The sequence below is a fragment of the Bos grunniens genome, chromosome 20 (genome assembly GCF_055505025.1).
Source record: "Bos grunniens cultivar Pamir isolate PY7600 chromosome 20, Bosgru_T2T1.0, whole genome shotgun sequence".
NCBI lineage: Eukaryota > Metazoa > Chordata > Mammalia > Artiodactyla > Bovidae > Bos > Bos grunniens.
Window position 1 is genome coordinate 57,996,721 of NC_141184.1, and position 27,459 is coordinate 58,024,179.

The following is a 27,459-nucleotide window of genomic DNA, read 5'->3' on the forward strand; positions in this document are numbered from 1 at the left end:
GCAGATCTCTTTTAATCTGCTGTTTTCAATTTACATGGAATCAATATGCCTTGATTTTTATTCTCATTAACTTTGAGGCTTTCACCTCCTTTCATTAAATGATGACCCTATGCTTCCATTTAATAGTTGTTGTTCCTGTCTAAAAACATTAGCAATCTGTTAAATATTTATAAATGTGGTTGTGATATTGTAAAAATTGAAGTAGTAGATCTAAACCTGCAAAAAAAATTTAATATTTATATAGAAAAATATTAAGTAGAACTCAATACATTAAATTCTTTGTCCTGAAAAGTCAGTGTGAGATTGCTAAGTTTAGTGAATGATTTGAATTTCTCCTTAGGAGAAACAAATTTGGCAAAAATATAGAAAGGAGTAACTTTCAGAATAGAAGATTATCTTCTGTTCTAACAAAAGATATAGAATATAATTTGTTATAAGGAAAAGGTTTAATTCTTGAATTTCTTTTACAAAATTCTATTTTATCCTGGTATCTAGAATTCCAGAAAAAACAGATTTCCTACTGGGCCTCTTACTCCCGAAAAATCATGTGTTTCAGATCATAATGATAAACTCAGAGATATTCAAATATAGCATTTTGAAATGAAAATTATGTCTGTTACTCCAAAACCAGGTGATAAGAAATTTGTAGTCACATGTCAAATTTGATAATATTATTTTTACCATCAGCATCTCAGAGTTTTTATTCACTATAAAGTTTGTGCTACAGCTGGACATACCAAAACATCTAAGATAAGGAACCTAACCCTGAAGTAAAAACCTATCAGGAGAAAAGAAAAAAGTGCATAAAATAAAAAAGTTACTAGTATAGTATATAGTGAGACTAGAGAGACTGGTACAAAAAAATGTGCTACAGGAACTCTGGGAATGAGATTCTGGAGTAGTCTAAGAAAGCTTCATGGTAAAGAAAGAGAACTGCCTCAGAGTCCAGAAGGAATAGGTGCTGGAAATGTAGTGTCAGAGCAGTGAAGGTGTTCCAAGCAGAGGTGCAAGTGGAACATTGAGTATGTAGTGAAGAGTATACATATCACTATTTGATGGCAGGATTCAGTCTCATCAAGGAGATTATTAGATGTTTAAAGAGTTGATGTTTCTTTGTGGGGAGGGATAGGAGAATTGGGATAATACATATTTGTTCTACCTTTTTTTGTTATTAGTAATATATGTACTTAAATAGTCTTAATTTATTATTTCGCTGGAAAAGATTTCATTCATAGTATGAGGGGAGATTGGTAACTATTCTATTAGAAAAAATAGTTTGGAAAATTAAAAACAAATATGTAGGTGGGTCTTTTTTTTCCTGTAATTGACTCCTAGGAAAGCACATACTAAACTATTTTAAGTTTTCTTTGTTGAAATATGGTGGTACATGAGGGTACTTGTCAAGTAGTTTCATCACACCAATATTAAGGGTGAATTGCAAATTTTTTTAATTGCTAATAATTCCATAAATAACATAAAAGTAACATACTCCCCAAGAAAAAAGGAAGAAACCCACAAGTTTACCACAGCAAAAAAGTAATTGATTCTTCATTAACCAGTTTTCTCTTTCAGTCTTTACTCATTTGTATATAATATTCTGTTCTTATAATCATAGTAACAATTTTGCTTTTTCAATTAACATTACATATAGACATGATCTTTAATGTAGACTTTGCCAACAAACTTCAGCTAAAAAATTTTCATAAAATTCTGAATTTTGAAAGTGACATTTCTTTAAAAATGAGGAGTGAGCAAATAGCATTTAGGATCTTTCTAATACATTAGGTATTACCTATTAGGCAAACTAATACTGTCCTGCCTGTGGCATAAAGCAGATTCTTTTAACCCCAACTAGGAAATTTGGGAGTTAGTTAAGCATACTAGTTTCAATAGTTTATTACACTATTCCATAGACCTTACCTGACAACTATTATTAGCCCCACATTTGTCGCAAACATGTTTTTTTATGCTGCATCTAAAAATACTATGTGAATCACCAAAAGGAAAACAAGTTTAAGAAAGCTTTGCTAGGGAAAAAAAATGATATAAGAAGCTAGGCTTCAAACCTTTGGTTACCTGCTGAGTATAGTGCTCTATGCAAGGTACTGAAGAGAAATAAATATAAACTGAAATCTTCCCTATCCTCATAGCACTTAGATTTAGTGGAGGAGACATAACAGTGCTTCCCTGGTGGCTCAGGCGGTAGAGTTTGCCTGCAGTGCGGGAGGCCCAGGTTCAATCACCTGGGCAGGGAAGATCCCCTGGAGAAGGAAATGGCAACCCATTCCAGTATTCTTGCCTGGAAAATCTCATGGACAGAGGAGCCTGGTGGGCTACAATCCATGGGGTCACAAAGAGTCGGACATGACTGAAGTGACTTAGCACTTGATATGACTTGATATCACAGTGTAAGCACCCCCACCCACCCTGATCATGAAGTGTATTTATACTTTGGGAACATAGGTGAAAAATGATTTCCAGCTTGATGTTTGATGAAAGAGCTGACATTTGAGATGGCCCGTGGGAAATAAGCAACTTTAGCTGCTACTGCTAAGTCGCTTCAGTTGTGTCCGACTCTGTGCGACCCCATAGATGGCAGCCCACCAGGCTCCCCCGTCCCTGGGATTCTCCAGGCAACCCAACTGGAGTGGGTTGCCATTTCCTTCTCCAATGCATGAAAGTGAAAAATGAATGTGAAGTTGCTCAGTCGTGTCCAACTCTTAGCAACCCCATGTACTGCAGCCCACCAGGCTCCTCCGTCCATGGGATTTTCCAGGCAAGAGTACTGGAATAGGGTGCCATTGCCTTCTCCAACTTTAGCTATGTATATATATATATATATATATATATATATATATATATATATATATGAAAAGAAGATGAACTATGAAATCTGTTAACTCTCAATTGTTTGAAGTGGTCTAGTTCAGCATTCCCTGAAGTGTAAGATCCCATTATTAGATAAATTTAGAAGAAGCTATACAGTATCTGTCCTGAATGTGGCAGATATTTGTATACCCATCCTAAGTAATCTATGAAGAATTACAAAGTGGTAAGAATTTAAAGAATTATAAAGGCACGGGATATGCCTCTCTCCCCTAAAGTATGCCCTTGAGTATTTGCTCCTGTTTAAGTGTTCACCTGCAGTGTTCTTTCTATTCATTTAACCTTAGCATTTTCACCTTTTTAGAAAAATGATTTGTCATATTTCTTTGTGTTACTTTCTGTTTACGTCCTTGTTTTACTAATGCTGTCTTGTTTAGTAAATTTAAAAAATGCAGAAATGCATTTAATTTTAAAGTTATTCTTTTCCTTTAACATTTAATCTGATTTTTCTAATTTTTCTTTTTATTTTTCCATTAGAGTGACCTCAGTTCTGTGGTAATTTGATTTTTTATTATAAATTTATATGCTTTTCTTACTTACCACTTTTTGACTTTGCCTAATTAATCTCTCCATACAAAACATAGTGGAAAAACAAAGTTAGTTGTGAATATACTTATGTGACTTTGAAAATATGTATATAATTTGTACTTTTTATATTATATTGATTGTCTTATTATATGAGAAAGTATACATCAAAGACTAAATTGTCATATTGAAACAATTATATTCTTAAATTAGTGTGTTTTCTGTAGATATTTTTTAAAAGAGGCCTTGTTAGCCTTGTTTAAATAGCCTTCAAATTTTCAACGTCTTAACATAAAATATCCTGTGATCCTTCACATCTTTGAATGAACTGTGTAGTTGAAATTCATCTTCAAATGCACAGTGGTTTTAGTCTGAATTCTGGGTCAGGTAAAGATGGCCCTTTAACAGTAAACTGAAGAAAATTAAATTTTCCCAAGTTGGTTAAAATCATATTTTCAAATTTCTGTTTAATATAAGCAACATTTGCTTATAAATTATATACACAATAAAAACTGCCTTAGCACTGAATTCTTAATTTTTTAAATGTCAAGTAACTTTATACTAACTGTTCAAACTAACTTAATTTTCCATTATGCTGCTTGTTTTTCCTTTCATTTTATCTAAGCTCTTCTAAACTTATGCAGAAATTGAATTTTTAAATTTGAAATGTGGGTCTATGGTTATTTTTTTTTAAGCAATGGATTGATGGGATATATTTACTTTTTGTTTTTTTGAGAAAAAATAAAATGCTGTTGAATGTGTACTTTCTTTTAAACTGATAAATCATTGTATTTCTATTTTATTAGGGCACATGTACCCAGGACAAAAGAATCTGTTTTGTTTTAGATAATAATACATTAAATTATAATTCCATCATTATAATTTGCAAATAATTTCCATTTTTATGGATTTAGTGTTAAAAAAGCCAAGTGCCAACATTTTTTGGTCATAGTTTATTTTATTTCTGTATATATATTACTATGAAACTTTTTGAATAAAGTAATTCTAGAATATCCTTAGTATACCATTTTATATATGTTTGTATCAAAAAAGAGGCAAGTTGTCTGTTATCCTGCGATTATATACCCCCCCAAAATAACAAAATAGCATAAAAGAATGTTTAGCATAATTAGGGAATTTTAAAAATTATGTAAAAGTACATATGTAATTACCCCATGACTGAAATACTGCTGTATCTGTCAGTAAGACTACAAAGTACCTTTTCTTTGATTTAAAAACTCAAAGATTTCAAGTATAACTCACTTTTTTTTTTGCCCTGAATATACACTTAACAATAAACTGGGGAATCACTAATGAACACTAAAATAATTGCTTTATAAAGTTAAATCCTATAAGATTATAAAATAGATTATTCACTATACTATCTAATTTGAAATAATAATGAAAATTAAGTTAAATTATGCTGAAATAGTATAACAAAGACCTAATTATCTTAACACATTTCTGAAATGCTAAGTGCACAGGTGTATTCATTATCCTAGATTGCATTTTCACATTTGAATAACTTACCAGAAATTTTAAGATATATGTGAATGAAATTCCAGTTAAACATTTTTGGATGTCAATTCAAAAAAATATTATAGTTATCCCCCATCCATTGTTTGATAACTTATCAGTCGACTAACACTTAACTTTGCCCCTGTTAATTATGTTAGGATAAAGATTTCTTTTCTTGCATTAATTATGATAACTTTGATTTGCAGGCATGAACTAATCACATTTATGGTTAATGTTTTTTCTTCAAATAAATTAGATATTGTTGTTGAGGTAAATACTTTAAACACCATCATACTTTGGTGGATTTTTTTTTTCAGACTGATGAAGTATTTCTTGAAGCCCAGATTCAGAATATTACAACCTCACCTATGTTTATGGAGAAAGTTTCATTGGAGCCATCTATAATGTACAATGTAGCAGAATTAAATTCAGTCAACCAAGCTGGAGAATGGTAAATATGAATTGTGAACTATTTGTTTTTATTTTAAAAGACATGAACTTTTCTATCATTGTTACTCTTGGGTGATTTATGATTTTTTTAATTAATAGACTTTATTTTAGAAGAGAATTTTTAAATTTATAGAAAAATTTATCAGAAAGTGCAGCGTTCTCATGCGCCCTCCCCACTTACAGGGCCCCATACTGTTTATATTTTAACTTGGTGCATTTTTTACAATCAGCGAATCAGTATTGATACTTACTATTAACTAAAATCCAGTTTACATTCTTGTTCACTTTCTGTGTTGTGCATTCTATGAGTTTTGACAAACGTAATGACATAGCCATCATGACTTTACCTTTTAAAATAATTTCACTGCCCTTAAATTCTCTCATGGTCCATCAGCTCTCCCTTCACATAAAAATAAGATCTTTACCATTTGTACCTGGAGCACTTATTCTTTCAATTTTCATAGTAACTCAGATAAATATGGAACATTTCATCCTTTATCCTGCAAATGATAGAATTGAGACATGGGAAGGAACGATGGAAAAGTTAGAGTGAACAGTAAGTTTCAAGATGATGTATTCCCTCAACATCAAAAGGAGCGAGCATAGGAATAGATGATTTAATTTTTTACAAAAATGAAATACACATCTATGAGTAATTTATAAAAAGAATAAATAAATGTAAGATCAACATTAATATATATAAGAAGGTAATAGCTGGAGAAATACCTGATTTTATTAATCAAGAATGGAAATTTTACTTTTATTATGTTAGAATACAGTAAAGTGTGTAGCCTCTCATACCCCCACAGAGGAAAACAATATTTTTCCCCTCTTTGCCTGATCCTTTTATTCATTTGAAAATGATTCCTTAGTTTAGGGTATGTTTGTTTATTTTTGTTCATAATTTTAGAGAAAAGGGACAAGATACTGAAGGTTCTGATTTCTATTGCATTTTTTCAGTTAACTGATATACATCCAATACTTTAGATAATATATTGCATTCTATTATAAAGAATCTGAAGATTTTCCTATCAACTGAAAAAAATTAAAGAAAAATAAGTCCTCTCAGTTCAAGTTCTTTTCATTTGTATTGAAACCACTGACCTGTTGTATTCTAGATCTTTGGATGGTAGATCATTCAGGTCCTATCCAAAGGAACCATCACAGCCATGGTTTTTCTTTTAAAAGATTCTAGAGAAAGAAAAAAAAAAGATTCTAGAGAATTTTTTCCATCTCTGTCTTCACCCCTCAGTGTAACTACATTTGGGTCAAGAGCATATTTGCAGCCGATGGATACACGCCAGTACTTATACTGCCTAAAACCCAAGAAGGAGTTTGCAGAAAAAGCAGGCATCATTAAGGGAGTAACGGTAATTGGAAAATTGGATATAGTATGGAAAACAAATCTAGGTGAAAGGGGAAGATTACAGACCAGCCAACTTCAAAGAATGGTGAGTCTAGGGAAAACACTGAAGGGGGTTTTGGCATGTTGGAGATTCAGATAGTTAGAACAAGTTAAATTTCCCTAGGTCTGTCACTAAAATCAGAGCACTATAAAAGGCATTAATATTACCAGAGAATAAAAGACAAATAATTTCACTGATACCTAGGTAGAAAATTGGTATTGATATGAATAGGAAATGTTCAGATGTTAATTTATCCATCGTACATGGCTTTCTACCATGTAAAGAACTTTTTTACTTTACCAAACAAATTAAAATAACTATATATCAGTTGTTTCCTCATATGGTAATTCATGCTCATTGTTTTTTTTTCTTTTTTTTTCTTTTTTTTTTAATGCTCATTGTTATCTGACTTCCACTATATTAGAGTTATCTCTTTCTTTTTGCAATGTTTTGGAACTCTTGGATTTATACTGTATTTACCTACTCAGTTCATTCTCTTTTTAAAGATGTTTAAAATGTCAGTTATCTGAAACTCATGTGAGTCCCACTCAAATTATCTTGTAAACACTGGTTGGATACTTTATCTAATTTCTACTCTGAGAGTATGGATAGCGACCAGCCTTCTTTTTCTTGTGCTAGTGAAAATATGCTACAGAATCCTCTATTTATACTGAATATTACCTGCTGAGATACGTTCTAAAATTTACTTTTACTATTTGAGGCAAAAATTGAAAAAAGAGATCATCACTGGGCCTAGTTTAAAACATAGTCATGCTGTCATGGCATTTTGATTCTACTGTCTGTCCATATCAGTGAATCTTGTAGAACAGACATGATTTGCTTCTTCAGTGTCTTCCATTTATTTCAGTGTCTTCCTCTACCTGTTTAGGCAATAACCTCACCTATGCAGAGTTATGTTTCTATAAGCTACAGTAAGTATCTTTGGAACAGCTTCCCCTTAGATCAGACTCCCTAAAATTGCTTTACTGTTTGCCTATGAGACTCATTTCAACTTTACTAAACATGGAGTAATTATAACAAAAACAGTCAGAGTCTCTAGTGCTATTTTTCAACAGTAGCAGCAAAAGAAGTTAGAATGGATAACAGTAGGACTGTGGTACTCTTTTAAAATGGAAAAGTTTTTATAATAGATATAATAGATGTATATTAACTATATTTCTTTTCTCATAGGCTCCAGGTTATGGAGATGTTAGGTTGTCTTTGGAGGCAATCCCAGATACTGTAAACCTTGAAGAACCTTTTCATATTACTTGTAAAATAACAAACTGCAGGTAATGCCAATATTTGTGGATGGATATCCTTTCATTTTTACCTGAGAGAGACTTCTTAAAGCTTTTTTTTTTTTACAAGCACATTGTTTTATTTTTTTTTGAGTTGCCAAATGGTTTTTTGTGTTTTTTTTACTTTACAATATTGTATTGGTTTTGCCATACATCAGCATGCATCCGCCACAGGTGTACACGTGTTCCCCATCCTGAGCCCCCCTCCCACCTCCCTCCCCATACCATCCCTCTGGGTCATCCCAGTGCACCAGCCCCAAGCTTCCTGTATCAAACCTGGACTGGTGATTCACTTCTTATATATTATACATGTTTTAATGCCATTCTCCCTAATCATCCCCGCCTCCCTCTCCCACAAAGTCCAAAAGACTGTTCTATACATCTGTGTCTCTTTTGCTATCTCACATACAGGGTTTTCGTTACCATCTTTCTAAATTCCATATATATGCGTTAGTATACTGTATTGGTGTTTTTCTTTCTGGCTTACTTCACTCTGTATAATAGGCTCCAGTTTCATCCATCTCATTAGAACTGATTCAAATGTATTCTTTTTAATGGCTGAGTAATACTCTATAGTGTGTATGTACCACAGCTTTCTTTTAAATATGCTATCTTCTTGTAAGTTTCCTCTTGCCACGTAGTCTTCTCTGATATTGCCATTGAATACTATAAAGTTCTTCATCTGGTAGCTAACATTACATATTTTAGAGGTCCTACCCTATTAGGCACTTTTTAATATTTTATTTCTGTACCTGTGAGGTAGGTATTAATTATTCACATTCTTTGCAAGAGCAAGCTAACTCAGAGCTTGTGGCTTATTCAGTCTCAGAGAGCTAGAAAAGATGGGATCAGAGTTTGAAACCAGTGTTATTTGACTTCAAGGTCCGTGTTCATTTCATTGTTTACACTCCTTTCATACTTCAGATTACTAAACATGAACTAGTAGGTTCTTACGGAATAATACATTATAGATTTACTGTAATAAGATAGATTTTTCTGAGCCATATTTATATCTGAGCCGTATCTTTAGTATTAAGAAACTAAAAAGTACTTATGAATTTAATATAAGGGATAGCCATAGACTGGAAAACAGGACTTTGATAATAGAGTATAATCTAGCTATTGAGAAGCAAAGAGCATAGGGTTTTGAGGCCAGAAAAACCTAGGATTAAATCCCAGTCCTATCACTGCTGCTCCTTGTAGTACTATTTGGTGCATTCATGCTAAGTCGTTTCAGTTGTATCTGGCTCTTTGCAGCCCTATGGACCTTAGCCCGCCAGGCTCTTCTTCTGTCCATGGGATTCTCCAGGCAAGAATACTGGAGTGGGTTGCCGTTGGGGCATTTTGATATCACAGTAATGAATCCAAATCATCATAGTCTGAATGTATAATCCTTTTTAATTCTATATCCCTTTACAACTTTATGGTATTAGGAAGATAAGCATTTATCCTTCAAAATTACAAAATACCTACTTACCCTGTGATGCTTCCTAGACCTTCTCACACATAATCATAGCAAATTGTAATATAGTTTTTTTGTGATACTGATATATTTCTATAGTTAATCACTAGTCTCTTCTGTATTGGATTGCAAATAATTTAAGGGAAGAGATCATGTCTTACCAGCATTATAAGTGCAGTGCCTGCCACATCATAGGAGCTCAGTAAAAAACACACACAGGATAAAGAGTTTGTGCTACATGTACCCTTTATGGGTCTGCTTTTGGATTATTTGTTTTGTGTTTTTTGAGTTATAAAAAATCAGTTATTCACCAAATGACAAAATGCTGTAACAAATAAAGAAATAACAGTTTGAGTATTCACTTTACCTTTTGGTAATTCAAAAAAGTTTTCTAAAAAGCACTTATTTCTTAGATCTTCAGTTTCTTCATCTATAAAAATGGGATTACTACCAACCCACAACACACACAGACACATACCTGGAATCTGCTCTTACTGGATCTTTGTGGAATGTAATGAGGAAAGTCATGCATTGCACCTAAACTGGGCTGTGGCACACACTGAACATTTCAAATTTTAGCGGGGAGACAGAGACACATAAAAGCTAAGTATCATTAAATCGATACATCTAAAGTTCAAGTTTAAATTTAAATTTTAAACGAGTATTTTAAAATGTGGAGCCAACTAAGGCGAGAAAAAGAGTTTAAAGAATTGAAAGTAAGTCAAGCGTGGTGGTAGAGTAGCAGACCATTTTTCATTATGAAACTTTTGGTTTTAAGAACAATGCACATACTTTCACTAAAAGTGTTTTCTTAACTTAACAAGTTTAATTGAACTGGTGGTATCAATTATAAGGAGAAGTAGTCTTTTTCATGTCAAGTGAATACCTGAATAGTTTTACTTGTAAATCTTGCCAGTCATTTGCTATGTTATCTGCGTGGTAAGGGCTTCCAAGGTGCCTCAGTGGGTAAAGAATCTGCCTGCAGTGCAGGAGACACGGGTTTGATCCCTATGTCAGGAAGATCTCCTGGAGGAGGGCACAGCAACCCACTCCAGTATTTTTGCCTGGAGAATCCCATGGACAGAGAAGCTTGGCGGGCTACAGTCTATAGGGTCACAAAGAGTCGGACACAACTGAAGCGACTGAGCACACACTGCATGGTAAAGGAACGTAGATTAAATAGAAAAAGCACTGGACCAGCCTCAGTTTTTCATTCTCTTTCCTATGCTATGCTAAGTCACGTCAGTCGTACCCAACTCTGTGCGACCCCATAGACGGCAGCCCACCAGGCTCCCCCGTCCCTGGGATTCTCCAGGCAAGAACACTGGAGTGGGTTGCCATTTCCTTCTCCAGTGCATGAAAGTGAAAAGTGAAAGTGAAGTCGCTCAGTTGTGTCCGACCCTCAGCAATCCCATGGACTGCAGCCCTCCAGGCTCCTCCATCCATGGGATTTTCCAGGCAAGAGTACTGGAGTGGGGTGCCATTGCCTTCTCCGATTCTCTTTCCTACAGAGTATCTAACAGAAATAGGAAGGATGCATAGCAACAAGATTAGACACAGATGTCTGGAAGTCTCCCAGAGAAATGGCAAAACTCTTTTTAACAGATCAGCATCAGGGAGCCAGTGTTCAATACAGAACCAGAAGGCCTCCATCCAGACAGGCAGATTAGTCTCAGTGCCACTGTAAACTCCAGAACAAAACCGTGTCCTTTGATTTTCCTGATTCTAAGTGAAATAAAAACGATATGATAGATTTTCATTTCTGTTCCTGGTTTGCAGCTGGATACCATGAAAAGAAATTGACTGGCAATAGTGATTTAGAAACATTGCAGTATCCCTTTGTGAAAGGAACAAGATTTATTCCTATTTTTCTGATTCCTCCAGCAGTGAAAGAACAATGGATCTTGTTTTGGAAATGTGCAATACCAATTCTATCCACTGGTGTGGCATTTCAGGAAGACAACTTGGAAAGCTCCATCCAAGTTCCTCTCTCTGCCTTGCCCTCACACTACTGTCTTCAGTACAAGGACTGCAAGTATGCTCTCTCTTCAGTAATTTCAGTATTTAGGGGCTATTAACCCATAGTCATTTATTATATCCATTCTTTCTCTGGTCATTACCAATGAATGAAAACTTGGGTCTGTGTTTTTCTCTCAATAGAGCGTCTCCGGCTTAAGACTAACAGACACATTCTTAAAGAGAACATATGAATACGATGACATCGCACAAGTCTGTGTGGTATCTTCGGCCATTAAAGTGGAAAGTTGAAGAAAATGTCCAGTGTTACACTTTTCATTGAGTTGCCCAGAATTTTCTGTATTTTTGTCACCTTTGTAAAATGATCAACAGTAAAAATAAGTATGTTATTTAAATTTCTTTCCTATAAAAGTTAAAATATTAAATATTTGTTTTGAAAAGAACCATCTACTGATTTTATCTTGTGAGTTATATTCCAAATGAACATTTGTATATTTTCTGCACATGTGATTTTGTTTCACTTTAAATGACGATTGGACTTTATTCTCCAAAAGCTCTACATTTGAGGCCATGTGTCCCTAGCAGGTATCTTGAACAATGGTCAGTAAACTTTTCATGTAAAGGGCCAGGTATTGCATATGTTAGACCTTTCAGGCCCCGAGGTTTCTGCTGAAACTACTCTGCGGTTGTAATACAAAAGCAGCCAGTAGGCTCTAGTGACTCAGACAGTAAAGAATCTGCCTGCAGTGGAGGCGACCCAGGTTCAATCCCTGGGCAGGAAGATCCCCGGGAGAAGGGAATGGCTACCCACTCCCGTATTCTTTCCTGGAGAATTCAATGGACAGAGGGGCCTGGTAGGCTATAGTCCATGGGGTTGCAAAGGGTCAGAAACAACCGAGCGACTTTCACTTTAGGCAGAAATTGTACCACAGCATTTGCAAAAACAAGCAGCTGGCTGGACTTGACCTGCAGGCCACAGTTTGCTGACCTCAATCTAGAAGATACAGTTGTTTTTTAAAACTTTAGAATTCTCATCTTACTTTATTTAGGAGTATTTTCGTTAACACCAGCTTTTTCCTCAGTCAACAAAAAAAGTTTAAAACAACTGCGGTGGTCCTCATATAATCTTGTATTTGCTAACGGTATGAATTTTTCTAGTTGTTTTCAAAATTATCATATTGACATCTGTATTTTTGTGTGCATACAAACAGAAATGTTTAACTTTCAGTTACTAAAAGCAGATAAGAATTGGTTTTATTTCTTAAACTGTCAATTACTCAGATAACTCTAAGCTAAGAAGCCTGATCATTTTCTAATTCTAAGCCAAGAAAGTCCTGTTTTTCCCCATTGAAAAATAAACCACTTTTTTTTTAAGGCATACTTAAAGGATTTCCAGCTTCTAATACTTGATTTTGAACTCTACATCATGTATTATTATTACAAAACTGTTTCTGCATGTAATCACATTAATTTACTTACGTCATATACAAAACAGTGAGGAAATTAAGACTATAAACAACTTTGCAACATGGATGTAATAAAAGTTTCAATACTTTGAAACAAAAACTAATGCTGTTAAATAAAAACTTAAGTTGAAATTCAAGCATGTGTATATAACTGCTTAAATGTAAATGAACTGTCAAATACAAAAATTGTTTTTTCTTAAATGCATAATTATTTATTGCCATGACAAATTGTTTGGTCCAAAATGAAAGCTGTATTCTGAATGAGATTTGCCCTTAAATTGAAGAGGTAATTAATGAAACGTCCGTGCAAAATAAAGTGCAAGCAGTGTAAAATTGTCTTTGTCCAAAGACAGTCTTTTCTCCAAAATGAGTACAATTGATTAAATGATGAAATAAGACTTTATAGCCCTGCACTGGATACTTCAGTAGCTTTCAAGGTGTCTTCTCATGACTGAACCTTCTGTTTCACTCCATTCAAATTTTAAAAGTGACATGATGGTCACTTGGGATTCTGCTATATAATTTGACTTAGTTATAAAGCCTCCTTTTTTTATAAGCAATAACCTAGACACATATTGTTCCTTCGTTAAGTAAAGGTTACATAATGTCATCTTAGAAAGGATCTGTTTAAACCATATTATAAAAATTAGATAACCAATTTGGTACATTAAGTAGAAATGTCATTTGCATACAAAGGACATTGTAAATTTTACATTTACAATGGAAAAGACCCTGATGCTGGGAAAGATTGAAGGCAAAAGGCGAAGGGGGCAGCAAAGGATGAGATGGTTAGATAGCATCACCAACTCAATGGACATGAAGTTGAGCAAACTCCAGGAGACAGTGAAGGACAGAGGAACCTGGCGTGTTACAGTCCATGGGTTTACAAAGAGTCAGACACAACTTAGCGAATGAACAACAATAAAAAATTTTACATAGCATCATAACAGTTACAGCTACTATAATGAAAAGTGGTTAATGGAAACCAATCATTCCTAAGTAGAATGTATATAAAGATTTACTTTAACACCCTCTTGTTTCAGACAAGCAAAATAACATTTGGAGCATTCTTTATAATTTTAAGAGTAGCTAACACAATACAGCTACACAAAACCTTCTTGAAATAGCGTGCAATGGAGTAATTTCAAAGTGATGAAAGTACTTAAAAAGCAAAAGTGGCTTGAATAGAATGGAAATCCAGGTAAGTGGATAGATTATCTAGATGTGTCATGGGAGATACATTAGAAAAGAAACGAACTAGAAAAATGAAATGGAAGAAATACACCAATTCACATTACTTCATGTAAAGAATGGCTACTTTAACTACAGATATTAGTAAAGACATTGTTTTAAAGTAGTTTTGCTTATAATGTCTTTGATTTTGGTATCAAAGTTGGCAAAATAAAATGAAGTTGGGAAGTGTTTCCTCTTCTGCTGGAAGAAATTGTGTAGATTTAATATTAAGTGTTTGGTAGAATTCACCATTGAAATTGGGCCTGTGGTTTTCTTTTCTGGAGGTACCTTATTTCTTCAGTGAGTTATGGTAGTTTGTATCTTATAAAGAATTTATCTGTTTCATGGATATGGACCTACAGTTGATCACAGTATTTTCTAATTATCTTTTTAATGTCTACATGGTCTGCAGTGATATCCCTTCTTTCGCTTCTGATACTGTTGATTAATATTCTATTTCCCTACTCAGAGGCTTACCAGTTTTACCAATTTGAAAGCATCTGCAATGCATTCAAGATAATTATGCTAGGAACCTTTTCTTATGCAACACCAGCAAGAATTGACTTTTTTTTTTTTTTTTTTTTCCCCTCGCCGTAGGCTGGTAGAATCTTTGGAAGTATGGCGTCTTAACCACTAGATCACCACCCAAGTTGATTTAAGTGCAATATAGGAGACAATTCAGAAGGCTTATCTTAGACTTAAGTCCTACTTTTCTCTGGAAAAGAACTGTAGGTTCATGTAGCTCTTCCTTGTATCCTGAGCCCAGGCATTTTAGATATTTGCTGACCTAAAAGAGGAGAAATCTCTAACCTAGTGTTGCTTTTAAATTGAGCCCTTGGGACCTACATCAGAACCACTTGGTGTGCTGTGTGGAATGGTAATTCCCAGACCTTATTACAGGACCTGATAAAGTTGAAAAGTATGCCCCTGAATCTGGATTTTTAACAAATTCCAAGGTGAAATTATTCATTATAGTGAAACGAACTGTTCTAATCCAACAAAAGGAAAGAAGGGAAAGTTGGTTTTTAAATTTTAAGATACCAAATAGCCTTTTGAGATAAAGAGTTATAGTAATACAAAATTAAATCAGTCATCAGTATTACTGATTTAATTTTGTATTACTGTTTCAGTTTTCTTTCACAACACTTGTGAAATTCATTATGTGTCCACCAGCTTTACCAATTTTATAATTAACAAACCAAAGAAATTCCAGCTGGAATTAGAACAGTCTCATCCATCACTCTAGTTAAAGCCATTCCAACACTTAATGCCACTTCTCTTCACTAACTAATATGTATTCTAATTTCAGCACAATATTTCATGTCCCCTGTTTAAGCTGCATCAAATTAAGAAGAAGCATAAAAGTGACATGCCAAGCCAAATTATAGCAGAGGATGAACATGAACAAGAAGTGTTAATGACAGATACTTTTTGTAACCCATCAAATAATTACGAGTTTAAAAAATCAGTGTCTGCAGGCACATAATTAAATGCCACTTAGGAAATCCTTAAGGGCCAAGCTATTGGCTTATTTAAATGTAGATATATTTGAAAGTTTCCATGGTAAGGTCACTAGAAAAATTGTGCTAGTGAAATTGAATAGTTATACAACTGACCTAACCAATATTATTAAGGATTTCTAAATGTATTTTATTATGTACTTAGCATAAGTGGCCATGCTAATGTTATCTATACCAAACTGTAGGCAAGATTAGTTAAGACCTATGCAAAAAACCTGAGCACCCTACATTCACTTTCTATACATTCACAGCATCTATCTTTTTCTTTTCTAAACAACACCAAATACTGCTTTCCACCAGCTCTTAAGATTTTTGTCACCCAACAAAATAAGCAGCATTAAAGACGGTACTGGCCCCTGTCATATCTTCACTACTGATAGCACTATCAAAGCTAAACCCAGAAACGAATTTCTTCTCTCCAAAGATGCTACTCAGTGGCAAGTATATTTCTCCTAAATCAGCATGAGAATCCTTTCCCCTTAGTTATCTCCCCTTTCAAAAAAGTTTGCTTATGGGAATTTAGTGCTAGAGAACTCACCAGTAAACAGCCCTACTGTTCAATAAATATACTCTGCTATTAAGTCTAGTATACAAATACAATGAAGATTTGAAAATGGAACCATGTCCAGTTAAGTGCTATACTGGCACTTAACAAGGCTACTGATCACCTGCTTACAAAGGAATCATGTTATGGTCAAGTAAACATAACATAATCATGTTATGTTATCTGTTTGTGATAAACCTATTGTCTAGACAGATTTATTTTTTAGATTTGTTTTTGTTTTGGCCACTATCTACAGCAGACACTTGAGAGCCATCACCAACTGCATTCTGGGTGAGGGGCCCCAGTCAAGTCAGGAATGTTCTTCAGCGCTGCTGCTGAATGACCTGCTCCGGATGTGATTTCTAAGTTGCTCTATGAGTTCAGGATTCTGCTGCTGTATCTGCTGAGCAAACTGCTGTCCCCTGTAGTAAAGAGGCAAAGTAGTATGAATTAGGGAATTTCCAACCACACAATACCAACACAAAAAGAACTGCAAACAATGTGGATACTACCCAAGGAAACTTTTTCTATAAAAACAAGTTTTAGATTCAACTTATCTGCAAGTGTACCAGCACCTCCATATACCATTAATACAGTGCAGTGTTCTTTATGAGAAATCAAACACCCAAGCTAACAAGTGAGTTCCTGAATTGAGTGAAATCCACCCCTCCCCCACCCAGTGCTTAACCACAGATAAGCAAAGGCCTAAAAAGAATATGCTTTTTATTATATGTGTGCAAATATAATACAAGGTAAATTGTTCTTGTAATCAAGTCAGTCTCTCATATGGCAGGTGTCACACCTATTTGGGAATGCTTATGAAGTCACCTAACAGAACTGAGTTTTTGAAAGGCAGAGATTTAATCCAAGCTACTGAGTGTGTACCTCCCAATTGCAAGTGTTAGGTATCACTAAAATCATGCCACTTAAAGATCACTCTAAAAATGCCATATTGCAAGTGGATCACAAACAAAAAATTATATTTGTCACTAACATTTCCAGTAACAGCATCACACAGATTCAAAAAGCACAGTAGCCTAAGCAACTTGGATGGAGGTAGAGGTAATGTGTTCAAGTAAAGAGAAGATATAATGAGTTCCTGTAGCAATGACATGTACTGCAGAAGTTTGAATTAAAGTATCCGAAATCCTATGCAATATATGATTTTTAAATACATATGTGTACATAAAACTCATTAAGTATATATTTGTCATCTGATTTGCTAAAAAAGTTTTTCTTGGATCCAATCTTCTGGACTCCTGCCTTTCAGGCAGAAAATTTCAATTTATGAACCACTTTTAAATTTAATAACTAATGAGGTCACTGATAACTAACAGTAAAAGATAAAAATTTAAAAAGAAAGCCTTGGTCCCCTTACCTTAGAGACAAATGGTAAAACATAAAGTACTCAAACTGTAAAACATAAAATACCTTTTTTGTTTTTTTGACTATTTCTATTTTAAATAAAACTTACGCTTGGATGAGGCTAGACAGGTCAGTTAGGCCCCCAACACCAGCAGCAGGCCCCCCAATAGCATTTGTCATCATTCCTGACATTCTAGAGTAGACAAGAGATAAATTGGCATATATTCTTTTTTTTAATATTTTTAATTGGCGGATAATTGCTTTACAATGTTGTGTTGGCTTCTGCCATACATCAACATGAAACCAGCCGTGGGTATATGTATGTCCCCTCCCTCCTGAACCTCCCTCCATCTCCCACCCCATCCCATCTCTCCAGGTTGTCACAGAGCACCCGAGTTTGAGCTCCTTGCGTCATACAGCAAATTCCCACGGGCTATCTATTTTACAGATGGGAATGTTTATGTTCCCGTGCTGTTCCCTCCGTTCATCCCACTCTCTCTCTCTCCCACTGTGTGCACAAGCCTCTTCTCTGTGTCTGCCTCTCTTGCTCCCCTGCGAACAGGTTCATCAGTACCATTTCTCTAGATTCCGTATATACGTGTTAATACACAACATTTGGTTTTTTCCTCTTTCTAACTTCCCTGTGTATAACACGCTCCACGTACATCCACAACATTAGAAATGACTCAAATGCATTCCTTTTTATGCCTGACTAATATTCCATTGTATATGTACCACAGCTTCTTCATCCATTCATATGTCGATGGACATCTACGTTGCTTCCATGTCCTAGCTATTGTAAATAGTGCTGCAACAGACATTGGGGTACATGTGTCATTTTCAATGAATTAGCATATATTTTTAACAGGCAGAATACCAGCCAAGGAAAGCAGGTAGATATACCTACATTGGGTAGGCCAAATGAGTGTGACTTTAAGTTCCAATTGACTGACATTTAGGTATCATTTTGGAGCTAATGTGCTCAAATTAGGAGCCTGACAAGTGGAAAGAAGAAATGTAATATACTCTTTCTGTATACTTACAGCTGTTGAACTTGAGGATTCTGCATTAAACTTGCTGCCTGGAATTGAAACATGGTATTTCTCATCAAAGGCAGTTAATATTTAGAGATCTTTTTGGTTTTGAAGTTTTTTTTTTCAAGCAGAGAGAAGCTAGATCATGTATATACTAACATTTTACAGAGTTTTGGTGTGCTATACAAAGTGAGTGGGAATGTAAAAAAGAGGTACTAGGAAAAATGGTATTAACAATACATTTCACAATAAAGAGATTACAAACACTAAGGATACTGGCAGCAGTTTACTTCCTCCTATTGATCAGACAAATAAAGACAAAAGAGCTTAGGAAACCACAATAGCCAAAATCCTCAGACTTCAAATACTAGATACCTTCCTAGGGTTACTTTCACCTAAGAGGGTAGGTTTTTAGCCTTCTGTAGATTTGAAGATCCCTTTGCCAATCTCATAAAAATACGATTCTCTCCCTAGAAAAATGCATATATCCATATGTATACAAAGTTTCATCCACAGTTCCAAGGAATCATGGGCTTCCTGAAGTTCATCCATGGTTTTTTCACAAAACAGTACATGAGTAGGTTAAAAACCTCAGTGATAACATCATACCACCACTGCTACCACTGCCATCGCAAAAGCTCTCTTACTTGTTTCTAAAACTTTGGAACTATATAGTTCTAATGGGAAATAGAGCCAGCAAAGCAGAAAAGGAAATATACTCACCATACTAATGAAGGCTGGATTATTTATTAAGCTAGCCATGTCAAAGCTCAGTCCAGTTCCTGTCTGTAAAACAATTACATCTGAGAATTACTCTAAACACTACAATTTGATAATTGTGAATGATAACATATTTCACTTATTTGTCATTAGTAACTTACAGGACTAGATACCTCTCTTAACTTCTGTTCTGCTATTTTCAGATTTGATTTATAGGAATCATTTTCAGGGTCAAGATCTAATGCCTTCTGATAACTTGTAACTGCTTCTTGAAATTTATTCATGGCAGTGAGGGCCAGCCTGAAAAGAATGCATTTTGAGAGTATAAGCTGTATGACTGAAGAACATTAAGACACCACAAATGTCATCAAAAGTCTATCTTGGTATTCAGTTTGAATCCAGATTACACTTTATTTATTCATTGTACAGTTGATCCCTGAACAGCATGGATCTGAATAGCAAAAATCCACTTATATGTGAATTTTTTGCAACAGTAAATACTACAGTACTATACAATCTGAGGTTGGTTAAATCTGCAGACACAGAGGAACCATAGATACGGAGGAAGTGTGGATACAACGGCTGACTGTAAGTTACACACACATTCTTGAATGCAGAGGGTCAGTACTCCTAACACCCACATTGTTCAAGAATCAACTATAGTATGGTTCACAGGAGTATCACTTCCTTTTAACTCCAAGATTCTGTAAGTCTGGATTCTCTCCATTCTGCTTGGTGCCAGCCTCGGTTGTCCTACCGAGGACAAGAATCAAGAACTTAATGATTAGAAAGGGAAAACAAACTGAAAAAAAAGTAGATAAATATGAGGAATCCCCTAGTGGTCAAGTGGTTTCACTGCTGAGGGCCCTGGGTTCAATCCCTGGTCAGGGAACTAAGATCCTGCAAGCTGTGTGGCATGGCCAAAACAAAAAACCAAAATACAGCAACAACAACAAATAAATATTTACGTACATATAACTGAATCACTTTGCTGTACACCTGAAACTAACACAATGTTGTAAATCAACTATTACTGTTTAGTTGCTAAGTCATGTCTGACTCAACTGTACATCAATAAAAATAATTATTTTTTAAAAAGAAATTATTAGAGTGATGTAAGTCAGAAAAACAGATATATTCACACATATATAAGGAATCTACAAAGATGGTACTTATGAACCTATCTGCAGAGGAGCAGTGGAGACACAGGCCTAGAGAGCAGACTTGTGAAGATGGCAGGGTTGGGGGAGCGGAGGGTGGGACGGATGGAGAGAGTGGCGTGGAAACACACACACCACCATACGCAAAACAGCCAGCCAGTGGGAGTCTGCTGTATGACTCAGGGAACCCAAAGCAGGGCTCCATGACAATCGAGAAGGCTGGATGGGCTGGGAGATGGGAGGGAGGTTCCAGAGGGAGGGGATACATGTATACCTATGGCTGATCCATGTTGATGTGTGACAGAAACCAGCACAACACTGGAAAGCAATCATCCTTCAATTGAAAATAAATTTTTTAAAAACTTAATGATTAGAAATGAATCTTATATACCCTTCCATTTTTAAGCTTACTATGTGAACTAATTTGTTTTATGAATGATTAAGCTCCATAAAAATGTGAGCTGACTAACAGTTCTGTGGTCATGTAACTCCATGATGCTAAAACCGCTTTAAGAACTCCAAACTAAATTTGTCCTTCACTACGGCCCACTTTCTTCCTTCTTAACAGAGACACTGAACCACAATAAATATCACTCTACCATAAAAAGTAAAAAAAAGTAAGCTGTGGGGTGTCAGCTAATTACTCTTGAATAAGACATGTTAGTTTTTAAATAGATAAAACTGTCAATCCTTATGCCTCAAATAACACACAGTATCCCAGGCACAGGTCAAAGAGTAAGTTACTAAATTTAATGTTTTCCTCTACCTAGTTAGGATTTACTTACTGGAAAATTATTTCAGAACTAAAAACTAATGGTGTATATGGAAACAGCATTGTAAGTTTTATTTTTTCTAAGTTTATTTTTTAACAAACTACCTCCAATTCTTTCTTGACTCACTTACCTCATAGACTTCTGATCTAGATAAAATATAATGCCTAATCACAGAGAAAAATCTCAGAACCTAATTAGTTTTCTCCCAATCACGAGAGATACTTTATCACAATCCTCAATTAATTAAGTCAATACATGTTTATTGGAGTCATACTATGTACCAGGCACTATTTTAGACTCCTCAGTGAAAAAGGTAAAGTTCTTGGGTTTGAGAAAATTTTATTCTATCGGGGAGGACAAGCAATAAACATGCAAATAAAAAAAACATAATATTAAAGAGAATGAATAGGGGCACTAAGCAATGAGAAGAAAAGCGGTCATAAGCAAATTAGAGGAGCAACATTTTAAATAGAAGCAGCAATGAACACCACGGCCCTGAGAATGCTGCAAGTTTAGCATGCTTAAGGAAGAGGACAAAGGCTGGGGCGGGAGCACAGAGAACAAAGTGCGGGAAGAGGTGATGTCATGGAGCAGTATGGGGCCACAGTGTGGAGTCTGGATTTTATCCTGGTCGCAACAGAATGACATAATTTGATTTATGCTTTAAAAAGCTCACTCTGGCTTCTCTGCAGAGGATCAACATGGGTGAAGAGAGCAGAGTGAAGGCAGGGAAATGAGATAGAAGGCTACTGCAGTAGCCTAGATAAGAGATGGTAATTTGGACTAGATTGTAAACAAGAGAGCAGTCAACGCTTGAATTCAAAAAATATGTGGAAACTAGAACTGGTAGGACGTCCTGATGGGTTAGATGTGTCAGGTATAATAGGAGTGAAGATGATTCCTAGGCTTTTGAACGAAGCTCAGGGTAGGTAGAATGACAGTATATTTACTGAGAGGAGAAGGATTTAAGGGAACAGGAGTTCTGTTTGGGACATGTTAAGTTTAAATGCTTATTAAAAATCTAGGTGGAGATGAAAAAGAGCTGATTATGTGAGTATGGAGTTTAGACATATAACTTAAGAGCTCCATAAACATATACAGTTGATTTTCATTATCTATAGTAATTATGCGCTACAAGGACACTGCAAACACTAAATTAGCAAACACTGAACAACTGCTCCTAGGGGAAATATAATGTTTTGTTCCTGTGAGCCTCTGGTCACAACATTTTCATCAACCAATCAATACACAACTTGTTTTTACATGTGTTTCTGTTTAAAGAAACCTTATCTAATTGATTCACAGTCAATTGTACTAACTCATGCCTGAACAAAGCTTATCTAACTCAGGCATTTTCTTGGTGAGGCACTTTACAGCCTCCTTGCACACAGAAACACTAGACAACACTTCAGCCTGTGTTTGGGCAGCCACTGTAAATAAACACACAAAAATGCAAAAAATATAGCACTGAATAGACTGGGGAAAGAACACTCATTTTACAGCATGAGAGCTGAAACAAAAAAGATTGACCACTGCCTTATCTGACCTCAACTGAGATCTTGTACATCAGGTGACTGAAGATTTTCGCCATTCTGCAGATGCCCACAAAGCATACTGAGGCCATTAATACAGAGTATTGACAACACATGAAATTTAAAAACATGGGACAGGATGAAATCAGAGACAAAATGTAGACAGAAAGCAGCAGCAGAGGAAAGAGCCCTGCAGCATATCATTATTTAGAGGTGGCAGAGGAGGAAGAACCAGTATTAGCGATGTTTAGAACATCCAGTGAAGGAGAAGGAAAACCAGGAAGCATGGTGTCCCAGAGGCCTAGAGAATGAAGTATTTCAAAAAGAAGTTAATCCTGGGAATTCCCTGGTTAACCAGTGGTTAGGGCTAAACATTTTCACTGCCTTGGCCTGGGTTCAATCCCTGGTGGGCAAACTAAGATACCACAAGCTGTGCAGTGCAGGAAAAAAAAAAGTTAATCATGCCACATACTAAAATATGGGGTAGGATGAGACTACAGAACTGAATACTGACCTTGGAAAAATATGGACAACTGGTGACCTTGAATAGAGTTCTCAACAGAGTGAAACAGATAAATGTCCTACTGGAGTGAGCTGAAAGAGTAAGAGATGATGAAGACCAGACAGCAAGTACAGACAACTATGAGGGGCTCTGCCTGGAAAATCCATGGACGGAGGAGCCTGGTGGGCTGCAGTCCATGGGGTCGCTGAGAGTCGGATACGACTGAGCGACTTCACTTTCACTTTCCACTTTCATGCACTGGAGAAGGAAATGGCAACCCACTCCACTGTTCTTGCCTGGAGAATCCCAGGGATGGGGGAGCCTGGTGGGCCGCCGTCTATGGAGTCGCACAGAATCGGACACGACAGAAGCAACTTAGCAGCAGCAGCAGAGAAAGAGGAACAGAAGAATGATGTAGCTGGGTACGATGGTTCTACCAGATGATTTTTTACGATCTTTTCATATGTAGTCATTATCACTGTTAGAGATGGGAAAACTGGTATTGTAGAAGACGCAGGAGAGGATTACAAATGTAAAGTCCTTGGTACAAAGGCATGAGATCTAAAGCATGAGTGATCTAAAGCATGAGAGATCTAAAGCATCAGTCTTAGATAAGACCCCTTCCATCTGAATAGGAAAAAAGGCTATCTGTGCAAATACACATGTGGGTAAATTGGTGGATTTGCAAGTAAGAAGATGAATTTTTTTCTAAATGCATCTGTTTTATCAGTTTAGTAAAAGGTTCAGAGGACCATGGAAAATGCAGTGGAAATTTGAAAAGAGTTATGTATGAAACAGTCAACTCAGAGGGGTAAGGTGAATTTAGAAGTGTAGTAGGATTAGCTGCCAAAATACTGTGTGCTTGAGATTTGTAGCCTTGAATGCAAAGTAGGTCTACTCAGTATGGTTGTTATGGTTTTCTCCAACAACCACCCATTCATCATACACTAATCATCTCCCTTCCAAGACAGAATTGCAATCATTTCCTCCCTCAATGTTATATTTATCTTATTAGTCCAGAGGGTGCAATATGAAGCAGGAAATTCAAAACCAAGCCATTAAGAACAGCATGTCTGATACTACTTGGTAGTACTTTGAACATTCTCCCAAAACTTACCCCATTCTCCCATAGGCCTTGCTGTACTTGGAATCAATCGCTATTGCTTTTTCACAATCCTTTATTGCGTCTGTGTAGTGACCTAATTTACTCTGAGCAGCAGCCCTAAGAAAAAGAGAAGAGATTTTTATTATAAGAAGCATTCAAGGCACTAATTTAGATTTCCAGGCGCTAATAAAATTATATTTTCCTTGTCCCAATTTGCGTTATCACTCCCAGTAAATATCTACACCAAACTAAGATAATTCTATAATCAAGTGAAAATTCAGAAACAAAATTCAGAGAAAATATGTACTTTGCTTCCCCCAGTTTGCTTTGCTATTCTAAGATAAAATACGAGAACCCTACAACTGGTTCACCTGCTTTCTAATTTGCCCAAACAGAAAACTGAAAACACCAGGACACCTGGGATTACTTGGGAGGCATACAGAGTGATGGCTATGAATGGCCACCCAGAGTGTTGTGCTGTTAAATGAGCACATAAGGTTAAGATCATCTACAAGTCAAAGATGAAAAATGAAACTTAATCTATGTGCCTAAATCTGACTGTAAATTGAGTATGGCCATGTATTCAATCTACTTAGCATAGAATCTCAGAGCGATTAAGGACTGCAAGTCCTTTCGACTGAACGGTTCCATAATGTCTCCTACCTTCCGTCCCAACCATTACCCCATGTCTTCTCCTCCAGACTAAGTATTTCTACTTTATTCACTCAACTAATCTATCTGTCAAGGGCAAGCTAATGCATATGTCCTTTTCTAGACATAACGGACAGAACAGTAATCATAATTATATTCTGGTGGGGAAGGGAGGCTGAGGGCTAGCAGACTATAAAAGAAAGGCTGTGATGAGTTCAGATTTCCATCAACCTTTGTTCATGAATGAGACTACTTCTCAAACTAAGATTATAAAATTTGAAAAAATAAACATAGTCTTCTTTGCTTGAGTTAAAAAATATAAATATGAAAGTAGAGGATTCAACAAACCTGTTTTGGTGGTTCATGTAAAAAAGCAGTATGAGTTCATCTGACTGAATACTCACTGCAAAACTAACAGGATGACAAGAATGTCCATTAAAAATGACCATTAAGGGCTTCCCTGATGGCTCAGTGGTAAAGAATTTGCCTGCCAGTGCAGGAGATGCAAGTTCGATCCCTGGTCCAGGAAGATCCCACATGCCACGGAAAACTAAACCCGTGCACCACAACTTCTGAGCCTGAGCTCTAGAGCCCCAGAGCCACAACTACTGAAGCTGCATGAGAAGCTCCTGCACCACAGCTGAAGATTAGCCCCTGCTCTCCCCAGTTAGAGAAAAGCCCTAGCAGTAATGAAGGCCCGGCACAGCCAAAAATAAATTAATAAAATTTTGAAAAAAAAAAAAAACTGCTGCTGTTTAAAAAAAAAAATTAAAAGAAGAGATATAGAATGCTATCACTTCCAAATAATTAGAAAAAATCAAGTAAAAATAACAATCAATATAATAGAAAGCAAAAGAGAAAACAGGGCGAAGGAGAACAAAACAAAATATAAGCTAGCAGAAAAAATTCAAATATGTAAGTAATGACAAAATTGCCTAAACATCAATTTCTCAAACTGTATACATGTCACTTACAAAATAAGCACACACAAATTGAAGTTAAAGGGATACAAAAAGACAATGAGGTGAACTAAAAACCAAGCAAAAGAAAGCTGTTATAGAAGCTTAATAATAGACATAATGCAAAGGACATTATTAAGGCTACAAAGTCATCATTTATTAACATTCTTTTTTAGTTTACTTTTACAAAAAATGTTTACATGACTCAGAAGTCAGACATATATTAAAAGCCTCATGCTCGTCTCCTAGAGGATGCTTGGCAATGGGGTAGATGGGAGAGAAATGAGAATGACACTTCAAAGAGGATGAAAAAGTAAACCTTCAAACAGAATAAAACAGAAACAAATAACCCTAACTCTGTATCAAAAGCAAGAATTCAAGTAACTCAAACACAGTATTCTGAGTATATGGCCTTAGTAAGACGCATTCTAAGGACAAAAAGTAAACTGCAAAGAAATTCTCAAGTTTCCTTGGCAAGCCTGCTAGAGCATGTTGACAGCATGTGTGTGCTCAGTCGCTCAGTCGTGTCCAGCTCTTTGCAACACATGGACCGTAGCCCGCCAGGCTCCTCTGCCCATGGGACTTTCTAGGCAAGAATACTAGAATGCAGTAGGTTGCCATTTCCTCCTCCAGGGGATCTTTCTGACCCAGGGATGGAACCCACGTCTCCTGCATCTCCTGCATTGGCAGGCAGATTCTTTACCACCGAACCACCTGGGAAACCCAATACCAGTTGAAGAATAGAGCTTATCAGTAAATACACTGGTGCTGTTGGAAAGCAGAGCGCTCTTCTGGAGAGAGATACAAATACAAAATGAGAGAAGGTAAGGAAAATCTCTGTGACACTAGATGTGAACTGAGAACATCTGGATAAAATGATAACTTTTCCAAAAAAATTATTTTCTAGCTCTGTCCTTTGAAAGGACCTGAAGCAGTAACATTTCAGTAGAAGCTATCATGCCTTGCAATCAGATCTTGGTTTCTAAATATGATTTTCCACTAAAAGAAGTTCCTTGCAGAAATAGTTTAGCCCAGGTTTAAGGGCAGAGAAAGTACAAGGCATTTTTGGAATACTTTGTTCTTCCAGAAAGCAAGAAAGTGTTCAAAAATAAATGAAGATATACAAAAGGACAACCAGTTTAAAAGGCTCCCCCTAGACAAATATAGGATAATTTAAGGGTCAAAATGATAAGTAGGTAATTTATTAGAACACATTGAATAGTGGATTTTTTATAGGGGGGGGAGACAAAGGAAGAGAGAAGCTGAAAAAGGTGAAAAGGAAAGAAAACTCTTCTTTATAGAAATATTCCTAAGTATTTTATTCTTTTTTGCATGCTAAGTCACTTCAGTTGTGTCTGACTCTTTGCGAC

General features: G+C 35.8%; 2 protein-coding genes across 19 annotated transcripts in view; one reads left to right on the plus strand and one right to left on the minus strand.

Annotated features, from left to right (window-relative positions):
• Positions 1–13,324, plus strand: part of TRAPPC13 (trafficking protein particle complex subunit 13) — a 35,866-nt gene extending 22,542 nt beyond the window's left edge. Inside the window, exons 8-13 of one of the 13 annotated variants that reach the window (XR_015148917.1) lie at positions 3,364–3,381; positions 5,247–5,380; positions 6,632–6,830; positions 7,977–8,077; positions 9,962–11,583; positions 11,709–11,968. Coding sequence is in view for 6 of the 13 variants with exons in the window: in XM_086361971.1 (XP_086218097.1) it covers positions 3,364–3,381; positions 5,247–5,380; positions 6,632–6,830; positions 7,977–8,077; positions 11,433–11,583; positions 11,709–11,816 (711 nt within the window). In the remaining 7 variants the exon portion in view is untranslated. Of the gene's footprint in view, positions 1–3,363; positions 3,382–5,246; positions 5,381–6,631; positions 6,831–7,976; positions 8,078–9,961; positions 11,584–11,708 lie in introns of all 13 variants that reach the window. The other 12 variants (XM_086361971.1, XM_086361973.1, XR_015148919.1 and 9 more) reach the window with 12 other exon arrangements.
• The window catches only part of SGTB (small glutamine rich tetratricopeptide repeat co-chaperone beta), a 48,814-nt gene continuing 34,532 nt past the window's right edge, over positions 13,178–27,459 (minus strand). For 3 of the 6 annotated variants that reach the window (XM_086361982.1, XM_086361981.1, XM_086361983.1), the window contains 6 exons: positions 24,492–24,596; positions 19,581–19,707; positions 19,411–19,473; positions 18,697–18,734; positions 17,763–17,846; positions 13,178–16,710 (listed from right to left, as the gene is read on the minus strand). In XM_086361982.1, coding sequence (XP_086218108.1) covers positions 16,599–16,710; positions 17,763–17,846; positions 18,697–18,734; positions 19,411–19,473; positions 19,581–19,707; positions 24,492–24,596 — 529 coding nt within the window. In that variant the 3' untranslated portion in view covers positions 13,178–16,598. Of the gene's footprint in view, positions 16,711–17,762; positions 17,847–18,696; positions 18,735–19,410; positions 19,474–19,568; positions 19,708–24,491; positions 24,597–27,459 lie in introns of all 6 variants that reach the window. The other 3 variants (XM_086361980.1, XM_086361978.1, XM_086361984.1) reach the window with 1 other exon arrangement.